The sequence below is a fragment of the Haemaphysalis longicornis genome, unplaced genomic scaffold (assembly GCF_048455015.1).
Source record: "Haemaphysalis longicornis isolate Haplotype H1 unplaced genomic scaffold, Haemaphysalis longicornis Haplotype H1 scaffold_7, whole genome shotgun sequence".
Lineage (NCBI taxonomy): Eukaryota > Metazoa > Arthropoda > Arachnida > Ixodida > Ixodidae > Haemaphysalis > Haemaphysalis longicornis.
Window position 1 is genome coordinate 145365938 of NW_027526422.1, and position 24229 is coordinate 145390166.

The 24229-nt window shown below is 44.7% G+C and overlaps 1 protein-coding gene across 2 annotated transcripts in view; it reads left to right on the forward strand.

Annotated features, from left to right (window-relative positions):
- LOC144147097 (E3 ubiquitin-protein ligase MIB2-like) overlaps positions 1 to 24229 on the forward strand; it is an 82938-nt gene that overhangs the window by 54372 nt on the left and 4337 nt on the right. For both annotated transcript variants that reach the window (XM_077679157.1, XM_077679156.1), the window contains exons 10-14: positions 5857 to 6019; positions 11341 to 11495; positions 19392 to 19518; positions 20262 to 20483; positions 23837 to 24015. In XM_077679157.1, the coding sequence (XP_077535283.1) occupies positions 5857 to 6019; positions 11341 to 11495; positions 19392 to 19518; positions 20262 to 20483; positions 23837 to 24015 (846 nt within the window). The remainder of the gene's footprint in view (positions 1 to 5856; positions 6020 to 11340; positions 11496 to 19391; positions 19519 to 20261; positions 20484 to 23836; positions 24016 to 24229) is intronic.

Below are 24229 nucleotides of genomic sequence, written 5' to 3' on the forward strand. Positions count from 1 at the left end.
GTCTGCACGAAAGTATGGGGACGAAGAGAATAAAAAAAACTGTATTGCTTTCATACCTGCAGAAACAACACGTATTTTAGGGCGCAGCCCTTTGGCACTCGGCACCTGGGTTTCGCGGCGGCGTTGGCGTCCGTCGCCGTCAGCGTAACCGATTGAGCGAAAGAAGCATCGAAGGCCGAACGAAAACGAGGAGGAGCGTCTGGCGAAAGTGAAGGAGAAGTGGGGCAGGCGCGGTTATGGCGTCCTCTCTCTCACTGCCTCCCCCCATAGAGTTTCATACTAATATGCGTTAGAGGGGACCCTGGCGTTAGTGTCTATGCGAGCCGCTGATGGGCGGCTTCAGCCCCCTCGGAGGCGGCCATTCTGGAGGAGACGTGATTTTCGAATTTGACTTGACAAGGCAGTCAACTTGACTTGACTTAAAGTACTTTTTCTGATATGCAAGAGCGTTGAATAATATGGGAGAGATTATAAACTATGGCTCGCGTGAACAACTTTTACTATCGCTTAATTTTATAACTTGTTTTAGAAGAATTCCTATAATAGTCGGGAAGAGATTTGAGAAGAGTATACACGGCTGAGTTTAGCAGGGCCAACGACTCGGCTGGGAAGTATTTGCTTCTTTGTGTTAGAGTCATTCATGGCATGGGGCTGAAGCGGGGCTTCTGTACTGTATTTCAGAACCTTGTATGGCCACGCGCGATGACAGTGATTTTGTGTGTCTGTTGTTCGCGACAATGATCACAGGCAGCTGATTACCAGCGGAAAAGGGCTCTGGTGGGCTTGCGAGAACCGGCCAGCAGACGATGATTGCATTGGCGGAAGCGTTAGGTGCACGCGACCTACCCTTGCTAGTTTTGCCGCTTTCTACGGTGGTAAGATGATCAACACGATCAACGTGGTTGTGACCCAACCGTCGCTCGACGCTCGTGCGATGTGGTTACGAGAAAAAAAAAATTAACGACGGCACTGATATATTTGCTGCTGGTAAAGTATTTTTACTTGGTTTAGCCGATACCACGCTATTGTGGTCCTCGCAAATTCCTTCAAACACGGGAATAAAATGGAACAGCGTGCTCGTACCGTCTACGTTGTTCGGGATCCCGAGTTCGCGTCCGTTTTGAGAAATGCCGTGGAACATCATTAGTGCTAGTGTAAGCACTAAACGGCGATGCTGCTGCTTCAAAAGCAGATCAGCAGATGGTACAAATAGGCTTTCACCTTTACATTGGCAAGTTCTGATCATTCCCGACATCTTTTCGTTTGTTTTTTGTGTAGACACAGGGACCCAACACTCCAAATATTTGTCAGCTTTCGCAGCCTAGAAAGCGTTCTGAATTCTTACGCTTTTGAGTTTGTGAAATTATTTCGAAGCGATTTACCTTCTACCTGGCTCCTCTGGGACCGTAGCAATCTGCCTAGTGTCAGGACAAAGTAGGAGTCACGTTATTGGATTAGCGTCATGACATCGGGGTCGCTGAGACGATATAGGACAAAAAATCCGCTTTTCAGGTGACACACTCATGGCGTCGAACACACAGGGTATTTCGCCGTTTTAATAAATTTTGTACATATCTTGCAATTCCTTCTTTTTTTTCTCTGGTCTGCCTAACTGCCTGTTGTGGCTTTATTTCCTCTTCCTTCTACCCTCAAAGTAGCATGTAGGCGCCACGCCAGCACACCTCTCAGCTTTCCTCTAAGAAAGAGCCGTCTCTTTTTATCTCTCTCTCCAAAGTCGTTGCTTTGAGTATGATACGAAACAACAAGCCACTCCTCGCACAAGCTGTCTCTAACGTAGTGCCAGTTATGTGACTCGCAATAGCACTTCTTCTTTTTCCTTTTTTTCGCTCAAATCGCAATACTGTTTATGGAATTGTTCTTCATGCTGTACGTGCTGTACCTTTACGCTTAAGGTAAGCCTGCCTACCCACATGTCCTCCAGGTATAGTACTATAAGATATGTTTGAATACAAACGGTAGATCCGCTTCATTTGTGCCGTCACTTGTCAAGTATTTACCATTTCCAGGTACGCGAAATTATTGAGAGTATGAGAAAATTAAACAAGTTATCACTTCTAGGCTGCACCTAACTGCGTCCTATCGCCTCTGCATAGTCTAATCGATAGAAAGGCAAATTCAGGGCTTCATATCTCCTGTACGTAGCCGAGAGTGAGAAATTTCTGGCTTTGCACGCCACTCTCCCGGCCAGAAGCAATACACCCTTGCTATATTAGTGCGCCTTCCTTTCCTGGTGCTGTTGTGGTGAATCGTAGCAGAAACAGTGTGCGGCAGATTGTGCAGTTGTTGCTGCGGGACCCGGCAGTGATGGGACCCGGCAGTAATGACAACGGATATTCGAACTGTTATGTCGCCAACGGGTAACAATTATTTCTGTATTCAGTTAAATTCCAGGTCATGCTCGGGACAGATAAAAACTAGCGGAACGGGTTGGGTTTAGGATTTGGCCGTGGGTTCGGTTCCAAGTCTGCATCCTGGTTTTATGACGATGGTAATTTTTTTCCTGTGCCTTCTGCTGTACGACGCGTGCACAACAAGAGAGAATAGAAATACCTTGGTGATTTAATGAAAGACAATTTGCACCAGAGGAGCAGTTCATGCTCAACAGATCGGTGCAGTATTTTTAAATTCATTTTATATAGACTAACGATGTCTCGGGTGGAGAGGCAAAAGGCTGATGAACTCTGCCTGACGGCGGTACTCGTTTACCAACGACGTAAACATTAGCGGAGGAGCAAAGATTACGGCGTAAACATTACCGGGTTGAGTTCCACGTATGCGAATACGCCCTCCGCTCTAGTCCATCACGTATCAATATTGCCACATAGAAAAAAGACAGCGTTCTTTTTTGGAGCGATGCTTAGCCTAAATAATTATTCAAGCTGACTTGTGCTCTGCACTAAACCAGAATAGAGAAGTCGGCGGACACAATCGATTGATTGCTTGATTGTAGTGTTTAACTCGCCGACGCAACGCATGTGATGAGGGCGCGCCGTAGTCGAGGGCTCCGGATTAATTTTGACCACGTAGGGAGGTTTAACGTGCACCGAAACCTCGTACACACGGGCGTTTTTGCTTTTCGCCTGCACCAAAAAGCAGCCGCCACTGCCGGGAATCGAACCCTTATCATCGTGCTCAGCAGCGCAACGCCTTAGCCCCTGAGCCACCACATCGGGTGGCAGACACAATCGAGTCTGCTTACCTGTAGGAATGCGAACACCGACAAACGGCGCCAGTGCACAGCCGGTCTCCTGCGCTGCGCAGTTACCGAATAGGCACAAGCCCTGTAAGGTCACAGACACACACACGCAAGCCGAATACTAATCATCGTACGCAATAGCCTAGCAACGGCCCCAGACTGCAGCGGCCGTCCGTTACTGCGCAGTTCTCCGTTCGCCACTCGCACTCTAGTATCACATACACCGGCTGACCGAGTACCAAAAAGCAGACAAAATTTCGGAGTGACGGCGCCAGAGCACCACTGCGCTCGGCCAATGCGAAGTTCCCGCCGCTAAAGTCGGGGGACTTTTGGTACAATTCGTACTCACGCCGACAAAGACGACGGTCATCAACGGCCACTTTTCGCGTTCTTTTTGTACGTTTGGTGATGCATAGAGGCTTTGTCCCAAAAAACAAACGTCGAAGTACTGGTATGCACTGTGATATGTACAGTCGAACCTCGTCAATGGAATGCCGTGGCGTATACTCCGCATATACTTATTTATCTCGATACACTCTTCAACTTACAAAAAACCCAATTTGATGGAGAACGTTGTTCATCAAACAAAAAAAAACAGTGTCTGTTATGGGTGCCACACATACACCCTTCGCTATCAAACAAGATTGTTGACCACATCGTGTGGCAGACGGAGCAAGCCGCCCCTGCTCTTCAAACGCACGAGACTCTAACTGGGTGCCGACACGCGCGGGTATAAAGCATAAACAACGCGAATGCCGAGGCATCGTTCGTGGCATTACCCCTGTAACAAAGCAATCAACTTGATGTCAAAGAAAGCAGTCAACGAAGGAAGAGAAAGTCCCTTATCTAACGTCGTATGGCGTGAAGCGAAGCGCACAGAGTCCATCAGGCTGTGCGCGCCGTCGTATTGTTCAGCAGTCGCCTTGCCGGGCAACCTTGTAAGTAAGTTGGCCGACACGTCGTTTATTTCGGTATGTTCTGAAATATGGTTGGAGAAACATCTCGCTGGTGCGGTGCAGTAAAATGGGTGTTTAAATTCGTACCTGATCTTCTTGGCGCTACATGCCGTAATGGCAGCGTAGATCGTACCGTACGGAATCCACGCGTTGCTGTTCCGTTCTATGGACGCCAAGAAGCAGACAGGCTTGCACGAGTTCGAAGTATCTTTCCCCGTCGGCGTTGAAGTCGTCGTTTCCTTGCGGAAGCATGGCGCAAACATTGCTGTAGGCCATCTTTGGTACACGAGCTCTAAAGAACTCTTCTTCATTGTTTGTTGGAAAGCTGTATGGCACGTAAACGTAATATCTGAAAGAATTCATTCCCATGTTTTAGAATAAACGTCGACGAACGAAAGCCGCATCTACTCCTCCGTCTTTTCCAGGCATTCTCTGAGGTTCGTTTGGGGGTGTACGCCGCGGTTGTTAGGCAGCCCGTGTTACTGTAGCCAAAGATTGTGTTGCTTTAGCGTATGCGTTGCTGTAGCCCCAACGGTTGCAAACAATTACTTGTGTGTGCATTTTAAAGAAAAGCTTTGTTTTTCACTTTTGTAGTTTGTCCTTTGAGCCGCAACAGCTAGCATTACTGCCTGGAGCGTCGCTGAGTATTAAACCCTCTTCCACCCCCTAACGCTGGTCTGCGGGTATCGCACCCTTAAGGCCGGAAAAACGTCCCGTGAATGGTGCTTCCGGAGAACATACTCCAGATAACGCTGGCCCTCCCCACGCTCCTCCCGAGAGCTCTGCCCGAGAAGCCACAATTTCTACGTGTATCACGTTCTTCGAGCTTTGGTGTGGTGGCGTCGTCATTACGGGGATTGTGCTGTTGTTTGTGGATTGATCGTTTTTTGTTAAGTTTCATTTTTTACTGCCTATCTTGCCACTGCCCACCATTCTAAAGAATAGGCAACTACGTGAGGCAGGACAACACTGAAAAAGAAAGTTCAAAACAACCCAGTATGCGAGTATGAAAGCTTCGCATTACGTCGATTCCCTCAATACGTGCGATCCGCCAACATTTTGGCGGATCGCACGTTAGGGAATTTGTTAGGGAATGAATCAAACACGAATTGCAGCCAATCTCTGCAACCCCATACCTCCTGTAGAAGCCCATGTATTCACAGCAGTCAGGAATGTTAAGCAGTGTGCAATACTGCTCAACTAATTATGACCTGTAACAAATTACTGCGTATATGTTATACGCAGTGTTCTACTAGCACCGGGAATCTCCAGGTACTGCCACATGTAAAGAATATACGTCTGTAGTTATAAAAATATACATACATGCGTACTTGTAAAAGCTGTACCTATGTAGTTATATATGCACTGTCGCGGAATTTTTATTATAGTTGAATATAAATGAGTACAATTTCAGTCATTTCAACTCCATATTTATAGTTTCAAACCTGTTGTGAACTTATTGGCCCCATATAACTAAACTAAACCAAATTAAACTGAAGTAAACTAAAGTAAACTAAACTAAACTATAAACTAACGCATGCAGTTTAGTATAAACTAAACTATAAACTAACATAAACTGCGTCGGTGAGCACCAGGAGCTTTCATATGCTCTGCAGTACAGAAAGTACCACAAATTGAAAGTGTCACAATATTTGGTTGTTTCTGGTGTTTCGTTTTTTGCAGCAACAAGCCGGAGATCCTATCTTTACTAATAAGTCTGAAAGCCGACGTTAACGCGCAGAACAAGAGGAAACGCACTGCCCTGCATATTGCTGCTGACAAGAATTTTATCAACTGCATTCGTGTTCTCACAGAGTCTGCTCCTCTGCTGGACGTAAACATTCAAGTGAGGCTACGTTTTGATGTTTATTTCTTTCTCTTGTTGCGTAAGTTCTTCTTTATTGCTTCTAAGGAAGAAAGTATGATAAGGTTAAAAAGCAATCCAACGTGTAGTTTTCGCTGCAGGAACACGGGTGCTGTCAGTTCCGTCTTTAGGTAGTGCCTCAAATATACGCGCAACCTTTACTTTGTGTCGAACAATTTGCCTAGAATGCGGTATATCGCCCCTTCTCAATGGTTGGAAATGACGTTTTTACATATATTTTGTGTTCACGTATCTAAGGGCTTTTTGGCAGAGGCTGAATGAATTGACCGACAGAAGAGGCAATCGGACTGACAGACCGAAATTTTTATGTTTAGACGACTCAAATAGCAGAAGTTCACTCTTACCCGAGGTACGCTATAGCTTTCATAAGCAAAATAGGTTTCGAGACGATGCGCTCACTGCCTCGTGAATTCGCACGATCCAGATTGCGTCCTGTTGTATTACGTATGTAGTGTTTGTGTTGGAGCTAAGTGCGAAGATCAATCTTGAGGTTTCTAAATGGCTATGGCAGGTTTTATGCTGCGAAAGTTAGGTATTGATTCGTAGCAACTTGCTTGCGGGAACACAAACTGTTTATGCCTGTTGTGTTTCTTGCCATTTATCATTACAAGATACTTGAATGCCTTCAGCTGCAGTGATTAAGGTCCGAAATGGGTTGCGCCTCCTCGAAATAGTGTGCTGTGAAAGACACAGAAAAATTTATTTTTAGGAAGGGAATTGTAATTCCTCTCTTCATGATCTTTCCAACATGATGGTTGGGCAGGCGTTTTTGCATTCTTAGTTAATTCTCAGCTTGGGTAAGGCCAGCAAGTGGTGCAAGGAAACGGGCAGCCCCTTCTCAACACCTGCGGTGGCAAGAATTGGCTTACCAAGGGGCAGGTGTTAAGAAAATGGTCAGGGTTTTGACCCGAAACCGAAACGGTGTTTTTGCCGGAACTGAGCAGTACCTGGTACTGAAGAGAAAAGAGAAATAGCGGATTCCAGTGCATGAAAAAACCGTTTCACCATGCCGTTGTTAATACCGGGTGGTCAGTGATTACTAATTCGAGGCTTTTCTCTTTCACGCACCATCCATTTTGTAATCTCTGGCGCATTTTGCCTCCCAACTGAATTAGAGCGCCATAGCGTTTCTTCGTAGTAAACATGGTGAAACACGGCGCACCAATACCGCAATGCTATGATGCTGTGTGTCGAGCAAGCACGGTGAGAATCAAGAAAAAAGAAATGTCAGTTCCTCGGCATCTTGCATGATACATGGATTTGCCCATCCCTCGCTGTGGCTGTGCAGAGGCTATCAGGGTGCGAGATTGCTGCACTGCGCACCTGCCACAGTTCAAACCATGCATGCGCCTACTTGCAGCGCCTCAAGAATGCTTAGATTTGGGTGCTTGGGTTGTTGATGCACAATGATAAAAACAAAAACAGCGCAATGGGCGGGGCCCATCAAGAATGACACGCACACACTGCTGACTATAGAAACCATGCGCTATTAAGCGCAATGCACTTCTTAAGCGACCCTGAACCTGCGTCCACCGGCGATGTCCGCATAGCATACCCACTTGGGGGATTGGCCAGGAATCTCCTCGTCTTCCTTGGCAACGGGGGGAGATGGGCGCGCGCTGCCTGGCCACTGACATGGCACATACCCACGTGGGGGATTGGCCAGGAATCGGGCGTGAGAAGGGCTAATGCACCCGCTTAAAGGAGTACTGACACGAAATTTCAAAGCTGAGATCCGCTCTAGCAATCAAGTACAACGACAACACAAATAGGTGTCTGTGAATAAATGCATCTTTCTTTGCTTTGTAGTTGTGTGTGTGTGTGTGATCTCTCTTTCGCGAACATTACCGAACCGCGCAAATTCAACTCGTGCATTCGCACTTTCACATTCTTCCCCTCGGGGAAATGCGGGGAAATTTTTATTCGTTCGGTGCACCCTCTTTATACAAGCGAGGCGAACCGAACGAAACAACAAAAAGGAAAAAAATTACGGAAACACACCACAGGGGTATAACACAAGAGACGTGGCAATACCAATACCAAATCTTGTCTGTGAATTCGAAAACGATAGGATACGTCCTTTTAATTGAGACGTGTGTGCACCGTTGGCTGCTAGGCGGTCTGGTTCCTTGATTTCCACTAGTCTTTCCTACTATAGTGTCCTGTACAGTAAAAGTTGTTCTGCACAGGCGGATGAATGGCACTGTTGTGCGTTCCTGGGTATGTGTGCGCGCTCTAGGTGGAAGTATTGTAGATTGCTTTGTTGCGGGGATGCAGTCAGCGTTTCTTCTTGGTTATCGTGCAGTAACCGTGGTAACGAATCTGCTGGAGACCACTTTCGGAGCTTTTTCCACGCCAAGTCGTCTTCAATTCACTATTTCCCAAGGACGCTAAACTGACCATGAAAACAGAGCTCTACATTCTCTTATTTGAAAGAACTGGCCTTTGGTAACTGGCTCCGCTCAACCATGTCGTCAACGACGTTGTTTTCAAAAAGAAAGTTGAGGAACAATGAAATAACAAGGAAACAATTTAAACACAATTGGCAGTGTGTTAACTCCCAGTTGGAATGCAAGCGGTACAATAAACGGAACAAAAAGGCAGCATTATTCACTCAGTCATGTCTACCGGCTATGGCTTTCTGTAGCCTCGAGGACGACCTAAGGGCTGATTGAAACACAGCAGGAACATTTTTCGTCGTATCTTAAGTTTTTAAAGTAGACATTCCTGTTGTAGTATGCACGTTGAAAAAAGGTATATTTTTAAAGAAAAAAATTTCTATTTGCTTTTTATGGTAAAGTAAACAAAACTTTTTGTTCGAAATTCGGTAATAGCCTGAAATCTGTTCTAGAACCGGATGGGTGAATGGTTTAGTCGAATCGTAATTGAAACGGAACAAAATGAGTTTACCCGAACACTAACCGTAACTTAACCGTTATTTTTTCGGTTCCACGTCATCCACAAGATGCAAGATTTATCGTGGCAGCTTTAATGTTTTGTTTGCAGCGTAGTATGCTTTCCTTTCTGCGTTTCGTTGCCTTGATATTTTCTGTATTTACATACCATTAGTCACACCAATAAACTTCAGGTGAGAGTCAGCGCCTGCGTGGCTCGTCCGCCCTCCCGTCTTCGTTTGTTGTGCTCTGAATTCAAGAATTTATTCGAGGTATTAAGTGGTGCATGGATAGTCTGGAACAGGATGTACCGCGAGTTGGTCTTATGACTTGAAAGTACACGCCTCCGTATCTATATCGGCCACTCACATTATCCAGAAATGAATGACATGGCATTGTCGTCTAGACGGCACGGGTCGCGGTGCCTTATCTCTGGAAGACAGGGGGAATTACTGTGGTGCGAAGTGGGTTCCGCGTAGACCCTATTTGCCAAACGAATTTTTTATTGGTAGTCTTTCTTTTTCAACCTTCACAACGAGCGCTGATGTGTTCGTGTGAACAGAACTTTACCCACGCAAGAAGACATAAGTGCCAAAGGAACATGTAAAATAGTGGCTCTGAAGTTCGCCAGAGAACTACTCCTTAAATTAATTTTATCTACCAAGAAAAGCAACATAAAGTGCGGGAATTTACAATGCTTATGTCATTTACAGACAAGAAATGGCCCCACTAGTGCTAAATGTTTGGCCGAACTGTGGGCACGTTGTGGCCAGTATTCATGAATAAGAAAGTGTATTTCGCGTCCTGGAGGCTGAGGACTTTCCCCACACCAACAAAATACACCTTGTTTCTCTTGTTACATTCGGTACGACGATTCAGCACCGGGTTACGTCGCCTCTATTATGCAAGGTAGCGTGGTGAAGAGCGGCCAGCAAGAGTTGCTGCCTTGGTGATGGCGACAAGAAGCCAAGGGACAAATTAACTGGGTAACTGCATGGCGAGAGATGAGCCAAAGCAAGACAGGAACAATGCCCTTACGGGCAAGGTTACAGTACAGGATTCAAGCAGAGTGACAACATTGATTCGCGTCTTTAAACGAATAATCTTCTCAGCTCGGGCCACGCGTATTTATTCCCAAAGCGCTAACGGTGAAAAAACGTTCCCGCTGCTTTTGCACATGGCGGGAACATAATACAGACACACGGAACGCTCTTTCGGGAGTTCGTGAGGGGTCGGTAGCGGTGGCGCAAGCTGCGTCTGAGAGAGGGGGAGAGGAGGTCTTCGCTGTAGTCTCCGTGTCCTTCGGGAGAGTCTCAACTCGCAGCATCTGCCGCCACCAAAGTTTGAATTACGTCTACAGCGAGGCCCCCTTGCGCCGGCCATTCTGCGGCATGTTATGATCTGTTGGCTGCCGCTGCAAGCTTGAGTCACAAACACAGAGGAGTCCACTCGGAAGGCCCATGTAGTGGTCGGCTCTGCTAGAAAGCGCAACAGTACTGCACGAAGCTTGCAGGACAGCAGCGTGCAGAATCGTAACACATGACAAGCCGCATAATTTCCTTCGGTTTTGTAGAGAGCCGGGCTTTATGCCTGCGATGATTAACACTAGGCACCACTAAGCACGATGAGCCTTTAGCGGGAAGCATTGGCTAGTTCAAGCCTTGAAAGTCAGTTCCTTCTTATCGGAAGGGCTGTCGGCGTGGCCAGAGCTCAAGGCATCTTGAAATGAGGACCGGCTTTAGTGTCCGATGATCATAAACCATTGCACTACGACATCACTTTTTGTCTGCTGGGAAACCTCTCTCTTCTCTCGCATAGATAACGCGTGCCTTCTTCAGCTGCAGACTACTCAGGCGGCTTTGCTAAGGGAGAATGAATACCAGTGTCCAACTACGAGCGCTCCACCAGGAATGGTTCGAATACTAGAGTGGGAAAGTGTCAGTTCCAGAGGGTTGGAAATCTGTTGTGTTGCGTTAGCACGAACCCATTTTTCTCAACTTCCTGTGCAAGTACCAGAAAAGTAAACATGCGTTGTTTTATCATAGATTTCGCCCTGTTATTGACTGTGAATGCTTTCTCTCCCTCGCCATGGTTTAAAGCGGCATTGGGTGCCCTAACCACGCTTTGTATTTTTACTGCAGCTACCAACGACATGCATGAAATATACTTCAAGTGATCTTGTGTTTCCAATACGAGTTGACACCTCTCCTCAGAAATAGGAATATACTTTTTTTAACAAGATAGGAAACGAAGAGGGTTTCTGTCATATTGCTTCTCCTGGCATCCAGAGGTGTTCATTGACGTCTTCTTGATCCCGGAATATCACGTTTTGTTTTCTATACAGGCATTTTCTAGCTATTCACTCTTCGGTAACATGTTTCTTTGCAGGACGAGGGTGGTTGCACGGCCATCCAAGAGGCTGTTGTTAAGAAGAGGGAGGCGGCTATTGAGATGCTTGTAAACGTTTGTGGTGCGAATTTTACGATCAAGAACAATGATGACTTCAATGTTCTTCACACGGCTGCCTTTCAAGGAAGTAACTTGTAAGTGTTTTTTGTGAATAGGTATACTTTTTGCCTATTTCGAGCAGGCAACAGTTGCTCGTTAACAGACATTTACTGCATCCGACGTACAAAGCTTGGGGCTCCAGTATTTCGTACACACGCTAGTTGAGCTGGGAGCGCCATTTGTGTGAACTGTGACATTTTGGTTATGGTGTCCGACAGTGGCGGCCGAACTAGCTGTGGCGGTTTGCTCCTTCTTGCATGGTCACGTACGCTCACTGTGCCTTAGCACATGCAAAGTACCCAGCCGGTTTTATACAGTGGCTGCGAAGGTACCGACCTCTGTTAACACTACGCTTTCAACGGGCTGGTACAGATAGACGTCTGGCCTATTGCAGATAAATGAATTTCAAGCGACCTGGGCCTAATTTATACGAGAAATAGTATCAAAATGTTGCGGTAATACAGCTAGAGACGGTTTTTCTGCCATGTGCTCGTGGTCGCTACCACTGATCAAATAATGCGACGTGACCCCATCTAATGTTTCGAAATTCATTACATCCGTTCTCCGTCTAAGAAACCTTCGTTTAGAACAAAGGAATCAAAAATTGTTTGCACAATACAGCAAAGCCAGCATACCAGAAAATCGAATACGACATAGAAGGGGACGAGGAAATATATGAACGTACAGCGTTATGTTACTCTCCGTTGTGGGCTGTGCATCCGTTAGGCTATAATTCACATTGAAATGCTCTGTCACCACAATAAATATTACACAGAAAGACAAGTCCTAAAAGGAATCACAATGCCAAGCTGTTAACAAAGCCGCACTGCCCCCCAAAATTACCAGGTATCAGCGCTTGCCACGTTTGGGGTTAGCAACAAAGGCCCTTCGGAACTTTTCACTTAAATTTTAAAAGAGTGCACTCAAAAGTAATGTCTGCCTAATCAACCTAATATGATTATAAGATTTTTTGACAGTTCACTAACAAAGTAAAAAGTTTTTATTTGTCGAAGGAAAAAACGTGGAAGTAAAATTTATCAATTGTGCCTTAGTATTTGGTACATAGAACGAAAAACTTCGTACAAAATTGAGTAATAAAAGGCAGACTGTTTATATTTATCTCTTGATTGCATCCAGTCCGTTTGCGCACTGTGTTTTTGTAAGACATGCTTTACCAACTAGCCTGATTTTCTGTCTCCCTTCAGGAAAATTCACTACAGTCAGGTCATCTCGACAGCACGTATTGGAGCGCACTCGTATTCTGAGTATGCCTTTTTTGGCAGTGTAATTTCAGCAATTCCATTGATCAAAAAGAAGCAAAGCGTTATTACTACTTACGCCGCCTTAACTCCACCAAGAAAATGTTACTTTTCCGTGAGGCACTGCGAGCCATGGTGCATAGGCCCGGTTTATAAACGCTCCCAGACATAACCCAGGATCGCCAACGCCACCTGCAACGAGGATAACGCATTCAGAGTTTGAGTGCTCTGAGCATCGGCAAGGTTCCAGCGTACGTACAAGCAACGTAACGTTTTTTTTTTGTATTTTACTTTTTGCGCTTTATGATAAGAGGGTTGATACTAGTTGCGCCTTTCATTTCTACTATAATTATATAAGATTAGCTGTGGGGATTCAGCACCAGAGCCTCCCTTAAGCGGTAAACAGCGTGATCGGTATGCTATATGCATATCTCATTTTCTTGATTGCTTGATTCGTCCTAGATATAAAAGAGCAGCAACTGATTTACGACTAGTTTTGGCAGTCTACGAGAAATAAATGCTTAATGGAGTGCCAAACATTCATCATTCACTGAGAGCTAGGCCCATTAAAATAGTGACAAAAATGTAGGCGGTGCTTAGAAGAGTGAAAAAAATGTAGGCGGTGCTTAGAAGTTTCTGAAGTTATGAAGGCTAGTTACTGCTCGTGGTAACCTGCTACTGCATGTTCGGTTAAACCTTCAGGTTGCTCTCGTCAGGTCGCCACCGCATGTTCATCAAGAGCCTTTTCCTTCGAACGGCGGCTATGACAAGCAGCATTTCCTGGTGCTTTAGCCTGTTTCGCCGTGTCGCACTTTTTCCGCATTGCCCGCCCGCTAAGAGAACCTGGTGTGTCATCAACAAACGCCATGTACAATTCCACAGCCCGAGACGCGAAGTACACAAGGCGAGTCTAGAACGTTGGGCGATCCTGTTCTGTTTCTCAGTCCCCTCTACGGCACAACCGTATCCCTTTTCCTGCACGCCACCAAAAGGCAATTCAGGCGGGTCAAAAGAGAGGCACTACAAGAGCCCCTCGCTGTCGTCGACAAGCCGCGAGCAATTTGTGGTTGGGGTGGGGAATCTTATCAGTGCAGACATAAAGATTCCGTGAAGTCTGGGTATTTGACCTTAGCTACGATAGCAGAATGACGCAATGCGCGCACTTATATTAAAGAATGTATTTTCGCATGTTCCTATTCAATGGCGCGACTCCTTTTATATAGGGCGCTATTCCTGCAATCACGAATGCTAAAAAAGTTTTAATCAGGGGAAACGTGCATTTCTATTACTTCGAATTACTTTAAACTATTCCAAGTTGCTAAATTCTTTGTAGATCAAAAACTGAACTAATGTTTTTATTCTTGTAATTCACTTTATGTATAAAAATTCAACTTATTGGCTTCATCTTTAGCTTACTACGAGGAGCACACAACGGAGGGTTAAAGTCAGAGGAGAGGAGCAGGTGGCTGTTCTCTCAGCTGTGAAAATTGGGGTGCCACTTCAAGCCCACAGGACATCATGCAACCAATACGCTTTACAAGCAGGGACCTGTGGCTTTCCTTTTTAGGGGCGAAGTACCTTTGGGGCTCGGGCTTGCGGCATCTCTTGTCGTCGTCTCCTGTTGTCATGATACTAAAACAAGGGACACTCGTTTTACAACGCCTCGTGCTAGAACGCTTCTTGCTTCAAAGACGCGAGACTCTTACGGATAAGCTGCATACCTCTACCACCCAGCGGGTTTATCTCCAGGGGGAAAATTACGTCCAGTCTGTTTCTCATCGGATTGCTTAAAGCAGGTTCAACGCAAGAGAGGGTGCCACCGCCTCCGCAAGAGCGCGATTGCTTCTCCCACCGGCAATTCTCTGGTGCCCTATCAGCGACCGCCGAGTGGCACGGGAGAGACTTACAATCTTTGAATACACTTATACAATGCATGCTTCTCCCCTCCCCAGGTTTCACGTTCGTGGAGATGGCCCGGGCTTTTCTAATATTGTTTCGACAAGCATTATTATTCACTGGTGCAGAAATATACGCTCTAACTGCTCAACTCGAATTCATGATAACTTTAACGGTGCCTGTCGTTGACAAAGCCATAGGGACTTCTACGGCTGCTGGTATCGTCATTAAAACTTGCTGTCTTTTTGCGTTGTATTTCATTTTAAAGTAGTGTGTTGATGTATCTGTCGCTCCGATTTTACGTGGCACGCGTTATGAACACTGCTTTTCGAAGTGTCATTGACATATGTTTTTTTTATTTAAAGTTGCATATTAGCTGCATCGGTTTCATAGAAAACAGGCTAACGGCAATAGGCTAATCCACCCCAAATTATTTCAATCATGTTAGGTGTGTCATACTGCTGTATCCTGACCTTCGTATTCTTCAGGGATGTCGGAACATTCTAGCTTTTAAGCACAGACGTATAGTAAATGATCAAATGCTAGAAATCAAATTACTGGAATCTATGTGTAATTCCAAGCGTTCATTATCGATGCGTGTCTGGTGCTCTTGTACATTTCTGTATCACAATTTGTTTATTCCCTCGGTTTGAGGATTATGATGTACTAAAGAAAGGAGGGTGGTCCAGAAGTATGACAACCAACAATGGGAGTACATAGAATTAATACACATTCAACATGTGATGTTTGGTACGTCACTCTGGAATTGGGGGTGTTCTGAGATGGCAGCCGTCGAGAGGGGAAGATGGTTCTTGCCAACACTGGTCCTTACGATTAGAGAGGGCTTATATAGTTTATTCCGGCAACAACGAACAGCAACTTTGTTAATATGGTCTGTGCTGGATGAAATATACTCAGGCGGAACAATTAGCTGTTCTTTTACTTGAGCGATGTGGGAAACGTATGAGGGGTATGGCGAAGGCGTCGGTATTTGCGACACACGGGCAAATCCGGTAGGCCAAGAACAGATTTTATTGAGGTGACACTGGTATTACGGCTTTTGTTTGGCAAGATAAAACCAGTTACACGATTCTGAACTGCTTCAATGGATTATATCAGCGTGATTTTTCCTTAGTCCCATACAGCACAAGTATGCTGTATTGTTGGACGAACGAGTTACTTATAAAGGGTTAGTTGAAAGGCCAACCGCATGAAATAGAAATTGTGGCCCATATGTCCAAGCATGCGCTTGGTCATGTTATGTAGTCGACATGCATATTCCAAGTGAGGTCTTTCGGGAAATGAAGCGCCAGAAATCTATTTGAGTAAACGGATAAGGGGGAAATATTTTTCAACCGATACGCACGCGTGTTGTTTGGCGACCAAATATTTTCATGGTTTATGGCAATATGGCGGAACCATGAAAATATGTCTCGAAGCTATTTTCCGCACCAGTTAGAAACTTTAACATCATCCTGTAGTTCACAGAAATCCCGGAGCAGGTAATTTTGTGGTGTGTTGCGCAGTAGTCGACAAAAACTGCTCGCGGGCCTAGCGTGGTTTCCTTGCACATTCTACTCGAGTCAGTCTAGACGTCTAAACCTTTCGTTTTTTTGCGTGGCTTAATTTATGCAATGCAATTCAGCACCAACTTGCAACTTTTAACACGCGATACCGCAGTATGGATTGATGTAAACAATGGCGCGGCACATGTTTAAAGCAGGACAGACAGAAGACATGCTGCGCAGGTTGTCGGGGACATCTCATTTTTTTCCAGTAGACTTCGGTGTGTACAATTTCAAGTATCTCTATTACAATTTCTATTTCCAGTATATTTCCTTAAAATAATACATTTTAAATTCTATAGCTTGGTTTGGGACACTAACGTACATGCACGGATGGAGTCACTGGATGATATATTGTTTAGTTGTCGACATCGGATCACACGACAGTCCGATATAGTTCCGCAGTGGCTCGAGACAGTTTATCGGACGTTTATGTGGCAACTACCCTCGTAACTTAACAGTGTGTTGGACTTCACGTGCTTCAACCATCCAGTGATGCCTCCGACGACGGTTCGGTATGCTCTATATATAATAGGAGTTGCACCGATCGATGAATGCAATTAGGATTAATTCGATTAATGAAGCGACCGAGCATTCAATTCGACTGACAAAAGACGCCTGCGCTGGTACATTGCTGAATCAAAAACGCCATTCTCGCCTTGCGTGTTGTTCATACGCACACGCACTGATGTGGTTGATTGATTGATTAATTGATTGATTGATTTTACCGGCGCAACGAAGGCTATGAGGCGCGGCGTAGTGGAGGGCGCCAGATTACTATTGACCACCTGGGTATCGTTAACATGCGCTGGAATATCGTACCCACGGGCGTTTTTAGAAGAACTTGTTTAACCTAAATTGTATGTTGGGCTTCGTCATTCGCTCAATTCACACACTTGGTCACTTCAATTGGTCACCGTGGAGAGCTGCACTAAAGATGGCCTACGGGGACTAACTTAGAGTTTCTTGGCTCAAAATTGTCAGTGGAAGGCATGCAAATAAATGCTTATCATGCAAACGCACGTATTGGTAACTCAGAAAGGACGCTACGTTGGTGTGCCCCCTTTTCGCCTCCACGTTTGAATCGTTTCTGTGAAGGACCGAATGGCACGCAATGTTGCTCTGGACTCAAGAGGGGTTGCAACCTAAAAGTTGGAAGAGTTGCGATTTCTCACCTGATGAGGGAGAGAGAAATGATAGTATTAAGGAGAGGGATGAGTTTATTTCGGTGCAGCACCAGATGGCCTACATCTTTGTGGTCGCTTCTGCGCACAATGTGCGGATGGGGTGACAAGTGTACAGGGTGAACATTGTGGCTGCCACATCCACGAGTCACATATAATTTGGCGTCCGTAGGCCCGGGCTTATGAAGCACGCATCCCACGTGGGTGTGAACGCGCCAGAATTTTCAAAACTGCTGCTATAGTGCGCGACGCGTATAGACTTCTCCCAAGATCATGTAGCCGGGTGGCGATGCCCCTGTAATATCAAGCCTCCGGAGAATGCGACAATGACGCTTTATTTCCGCAGCTGCACATATGCACTTACGCAATGTTCTAAAATTTTATTTACAGTGAGGCCACATGAGCTGCTCTTCTGCTCCGTAGGGAAGAGACCTTTGTGGCATAGAGATAGAGATTGATCAGTGCCTAGCGCGGTAGATGACGGAAAAACCCTTGTTACACATTTGTCTGCAAGTCCGCGACTTTTCTGTTTGTTGAGTGCACCTCCGACCACTTCCGAAATATACTGTTTCTGCACAACAGTGCCACCACATAAAGCAACTACTGGCATCATCTGTGTTCCTCCTTAAAAGACAGTCTTCAGAGTGGATTGTTAGGTTCCACACAAGTCTTCGTTTTTTCACTCTGATTGGGTGGCGCAACGGTAGCTACTTTTGCCCCCTCTGTGCAAGGACTTCCCAGAAAGGTCTCAGCGGCACCTGTTTTGTGACCTTTTTGCCAAAAAAAAGTTTTTGCGTAGGGAGTGGGCTCACCTCTAAAATTTTACTTCACACCGTGACAAAGTAACAGTTGGCTCCTCATGAGTTCATGTCCGCTTAAATATATATCTAAAAACCATTTTCAAGCATACTGTGAGTTTTTGAGCTTGACGTTCATGTGAGGGTAAAACCAGAATTATACACTGGTGCAATTTTTTTAGCTGTGTGAACAAACATGGCAAACATATGGACTGCACTGCAAAAATTGCACGTTTGTGAAGCCCGGCTTATCATATTTGCTAAAACTGAGCCCTGTGGCCGAGTAGATTGATGTACCTTTATGAGGTAGTTCTGCTTTCAACATATACAATTGAACCAGTCATGAAATTTAGTTCTTTTAATACATAAACAGCAGCCAAGTTTGGCGGGAATAGATCCAACTCAAATTACCGTCTTTTCTGGTTCACTTAAAAAGCGATTTTCACGCGGCTTGTATCCGTCCTTTTCGCCGAAACCGTTACAAACGTATGTTCCGAGTACACGGAAAGATTACAATTTCGTTCTTTCAGAAGTTTTTCTACATGCTAGTGCTTGTAATACGCCGCCATACCTTGGAGAGCTTCGTCAGGTTTCCCTGTACTAAAGCAAATACATTTGAGTAAGCGTACACTCGTACGGTAAATTGTTCCGGCGGGGATGCAAAAGTTTATATTTTCACCATATTTTAGTCACAGGTGAATAATAGAAAGTGCTGCTATAATGCACGCCGTATGTGTTACTTTCAGTTGCGGAGGCAGCATGCGGTTTTGATCGATTAGAAAATGAAAAGTTAGGCGGTCGGCGAGGTTTCGTTGTATGGTGGAGGATACACGGGGTTTTCAAATATTCTGTTGCCGGTTCTTGAATGGAGGGTAGTCGGCTGGAGCGATGACACATGAATAAGCAGCTCAATAGATGCAGGCCGCTAAGGAAGAGAACACACAGGACTAGCGGTGGTCCTGTGTCTTCTCGTATGTGTCGTCCTTCCTCTACTGCGATGTTTTATAACGATTCATTCAGTTGCCCTTTACACTGGCATGGTTCCCGCTGTACCGCTGTACGGAAGTACCGCTAAGTGCGATGTGCATTGCTTAATAGTTTTAATCCCTTGGGACCCAGATCAAATTGTTTGAAGGTTTTGCTGCTTGCAATCGCTATTCCAGTAGAAAACGATATTTTAAAACGCGTAACACATCTGCTTACGTCCTTGTCTTTCTCTTGCCCTAACAGTGCGGTAGAGCAGATTCTGTCTAAAAGGCCAGAAATCATGAACATGCAAAAGTCGGATGGCTTTGCCGCATTGCATATTGCTGCAGTAAATGGTTACCACGACGTTGTGGAGACCTTGCTCAATCAGGTATGATGTGATTTTTAATTTTGGCGATACTGGAGGAAGAATAAGTTTTTTCTAAGTTTCGGTTGCCACCAGCGCCTTTTCAAAGCTCTAATTAGGATCGTGTTTAATTGTGGTGCCACTTAAAATTCGACTTCCTTGAAGTAAGAATCGCTTAATTTCTACGAGTTGTATATGATCCAGCAGGATAACAAACAGGAAGACGTGGCCGTGCATTTAATTTTAATAGCTGGCAGTATTTTCATATCAGGCGGTTCTAGGCAGCTGCAACTTGTCCATCTTGAACAGCACAATAATTTGCCTACTAGTGCCACGGGCTAGTATTTAAAATTTGTGATTGAGTTTTCTGCTTAGGTGTCACCTTCCGACGGACTGATCAGCTGTCACGTGCAGAAATGCCCAATTTGCGTATCTGTGACAATGGTTCCTGCTACCGACCAGCCCCATTTACGATTACCAATGAAATCTCATGGTCAAATACTTGCTCTGATGTCGCCATAATTGTAATGACCGGACTAATTCATTTTCACTGTACCGATACCCGTTTGGTTATTCCTTATTTTGATTGCCACTGAAGGCATTGTAGCGTCGAACATAAAGTCTACAAATTTAGTTTTTAATATCGAATGAGACCGTTTGGCGCACGTATATAGGAAAGCTTCTTTGCATCTATTAAGCAACATAGAAAGAATATAGCCTTGAAACAACCGGAAATCTGTATCAATACAGTGCATCACTTTCTGCAGAGCAATTGCATCGTCGACCTTGAAACCACCGACAACCAGACGCCTCTTATGCTCGCCGTGCAGCAGGGGTACTGCGATGTTGTCGAGCTGCTGGTTCAAAAGGGTGCCGACATCAACAAGGCTGACTGCAAGGGTAACACTGCAATGCATCTGAGCTTGTTAATGCGATCCGAACTGAAACCTGAGCGTGTCAAGGCATCCACCTCTCCAGCCGTCGCAGAAGTACGTTTTTCCTCGCATGTTTTAGCAACTTCGATTCGTAACATATTAAAAGAGCTAGATAGCTTCAACAGCTGTGGCTATGTGGATACGCAAAATGAGCAGCAGAATCGCTTAGCACTACTTCAAACGTGGCAGTATGGGAACAGTTCAATGCAGCTGTGCTCGTAAAACGACACCTATTAAAGCAAAATGCAGGCATACGCATTGATAACCACAGAATACGTACACGGTTGCAACATTTATGTATCTTGTATTTTTTCCCACGTGAATATTTTTACTCAGACTGGTACTAAAACTCCCGGTTCATGTGCCAGTCGTCGGGCGAGATGCCGCAGTATATCCTAGAATAACAAACCGTAGAACAACAATTTTGCTTCTCTAAGATCTTGAGCTTTCGCCATTGTTTATCTGGAAGTGTCAAAATGAAAAAAACATTATGCTGAAGTGCAACCCAACCTAAAGGTATTTGTGGGTGGCTATCACAAAGAACCTTTATTCCCTTTGAATATTCCAATCAAATATTACCAAGACGTAATTCTGAAAAACCTGCAATAGATATAATTAAGACTAATCTCAGAAAACTATTCGCCTATTCAAGCCTCCCTTTTATTAGACCCGAAATTGCAGGTGTCGTAAGCTTAAACGTAACAAAATGTATTCGTAACTTTTTGTAGCAGCAGTCGGATGGTTCTGTTCGTCTTATACATATTCGCCTAATAGTAATGATTGTATTTATTATCTTGAACTATGTTTTTAACGTTTGCAGCACCATTCTCTTTTAGTTTTCTGCAGCAAAATCTAAAAAATATATAATAAACTGCGAATTTATTGTCCTTGCATTAGCCGGATTCTGTTCTCAATTGTCAGTTCACTGCAGGCTTCATTCCTTAATTTTATATTCACCCTTCACACTGTGTTCATAACTTAGCCTGGTTAAACTGCTCTGTTTGGAATATCGTATTTGCGTGCTTTCTGTTTCTTAGCTAACCGGTTCCATATAGGATACGTGAAACACGCATTACACTCTTTCCCAAGGGTCAATCAGTGCTTGGGAACTTCCCGTTACTTCAGCCGCTTTGTTGATTTTAGCGTCGGTCATTGGGAAATTACCAATAAGTTTAGCATCACCACTTTCAATTGCGAGATAAACCACGTTTTAAAATACTGTAATTGTAGACGACTAACCTTTAACAACTCGCAGCCGAGAAACTATTCCTTTATTACAGTATAAGTTCTCATCATCATTTTTACATTTAGTATTGGTTGAAATGCTCAGATTAACGGTGTCCTGTAATTACAAATTGCGTGTTATACCACAAGCAAAAACAAATAGCTCTATGACTTTTACGGCTCATTTTCATCATTCATAAGTCTTGCAATTTGCAATGTACGGACGCAACTTACCCTTATCAAAAACTGCTCATTGCCAACATAGCATTTCAGTATTGTTCCTGCGTTAAGCTTTGTAGACATAAAGTTTACCTCCACCCCAAGAAAAAAGCCTAGGAGGAAAGTACTTCGCTTTGTCTCTATCACCGAATCTGTCGTTATAATCACATTACAAAATTACCCTTGTTCCATCCTCTCCAACTTAAATGCCTAGACCCATATATTAATAGTGCAATGATAACGTTCTATACTGTTTAAACCTTCCTTTGAGACGTTACCTCCTGCCCTTGAGCACTCTAAAACCGCGTTTATCAGGCCGTCTCGGCAAGTGGTGATGATATTCTCCAATCTGCAGTTGTCAGGGTTGCTTTTATTACTGCTGCCATTTTTTTTCTTTGAAACCACTCTCAGCATCTAAAGTAAGCTCTTAAGGCCGTCGTTCTTGCGTTTGCCCCCCGACAGAGCGTGGAGCCGCGGACGTCTTGGTGGAGAGCAATATGGCTACAATCGGGCTTCGTCGCCATTCGTGAATACGCTCTTCGCATCAGGAGCAAAACAAAACAATGTTCGATTAAACTTGCGTGCTGAAGGGCAGAAGCCGTGTTAAGAAAAGCCTCTAGGGAATGCATCACATGTTACCTTTAGAGTGCGTCCGGTGAAATGGCTGACATGACTGAAGCGAAAGAAAGACGTCGGTTGTTTGCGGAGTTCAATGCACCGATATTCCAACTGGCCTATGAGGCGTGCGTGGCGGTGGGCTCCGGAAAAGTTGTGACCAGTTCTAGATCTATAACGGGCTACGAAATCTCTACACACGGGTTTAATATTTTTTGCAACCGCCTCAAAAGAAGGCACTGCTGCAAGGAATCTAACCTGCATTGTTGAGCTCAGCCGTACAACGCCATTGCAACTGGGCCACTGCCGCGATATGAAAAAATACGTCGTCTCGCACAAGTGTAACAAAGGGGTCGTGCTGCTCAAACACCCGCTAAACGTGCCGCTCGATTATAAACGTTGGGCATATGAATGCGTAGCCTTTCACACAGCAGAAATGTGAAGTGACGCTGTCCGTGCTATCTACGGTGCACTACGTTCGAACATCGTTGGTCATTCGAATTTGCGTCGCGCTTACGGGTTCGCTAAAAACGTTTTCATAGCGTTCGCACAAAACAGTCCGCCTTGTTCCTAGATATTTCGAAATGGCCGTGCTAAAAATATCCTCGGTAAATAACTGTCAAAAGCCTTTGATCGCCTATCGCCATTACATCTCGAATGGTAAATTAGGATATATTTTTTTTCACGATTGAACGTAATCATCCCCGCTGTTTGCCACGCTAATATTTATCCACTGCTACATATGCCCTGCGGGATCGCATCACAACTGACGGAAAAACTGAATATCTATCTTCTTAAACAAAGCGTCGCCCGGCAAGGCGGCTCGTTACCCACACGGTATCCACCTCAGTATGTACACTGCTTCTTTTGTCACGTAATACTATAATGCTCATCCTTTATAACAAATGCCTCTATATCCTTATCCGGTCGGAGCGACAATGTTCTTCATTTAAGTTAACAGCTTAACTCTTGAGGAATGCCTTTTGTGGCGATTTTTATTACGCTTCTTATAAACAACTTGCAATGCTTAAAACCAAATATTTTTCAGCAAAGACACAAAAAATACCTTTGTAAAGATGCAAGCCCAATTTGTTAACCTGGTTTTTGTATCAATATTTCTCTGTTTATTTTGCATTTCACCTCTGGTGATATCGTGAAAAATCACCTCTGGCGATTTTTATGCGCGGCTTTTTGCTTTGATTTTTGGCCTAGCTATAAGCGCATTTCCGATGACAAATGGTGCTAGAACTGGCGCTTAGTCTAAGGAGAGGCCAAAATTTTTAAAACAGGAGTTTCGCTTTGCACTTATCTTCATAGCACCAAAAAAACGTATTTGCTTGTTTACACAGGTCATGCACAACCTGCGTGAAAGTTGCGAGCCAGGGGCCGACATTTCGCTAGCTCTGGCTTGCTTTTTTGCCAGCCGAGGAGCTGACTTACACAGAATGAACGAAGCAGGAGAGTCGGCACTCACAATCGCTGAAACCGCAGCCGAGGGGGCACTGCTCCGTATGTGGAACACAAAACGGTAACACGAGCGCCGCTGCTTTACTTGTTTCTAACGCAACATTTTGTATTTCCAGCTTTATACTGTTTCTCCTGAAAAGGATTTGAAGAAAACTACTCCGACGTTCTGAACTTTGAGCCCAACCATTTTGTTTCCAACAGTGTTGCAAAAAGTTCGTGTCGGCACTTTTCAGGCGTAACAAGTTAAAGTAGAACTCGCTATTACAGACACGTGT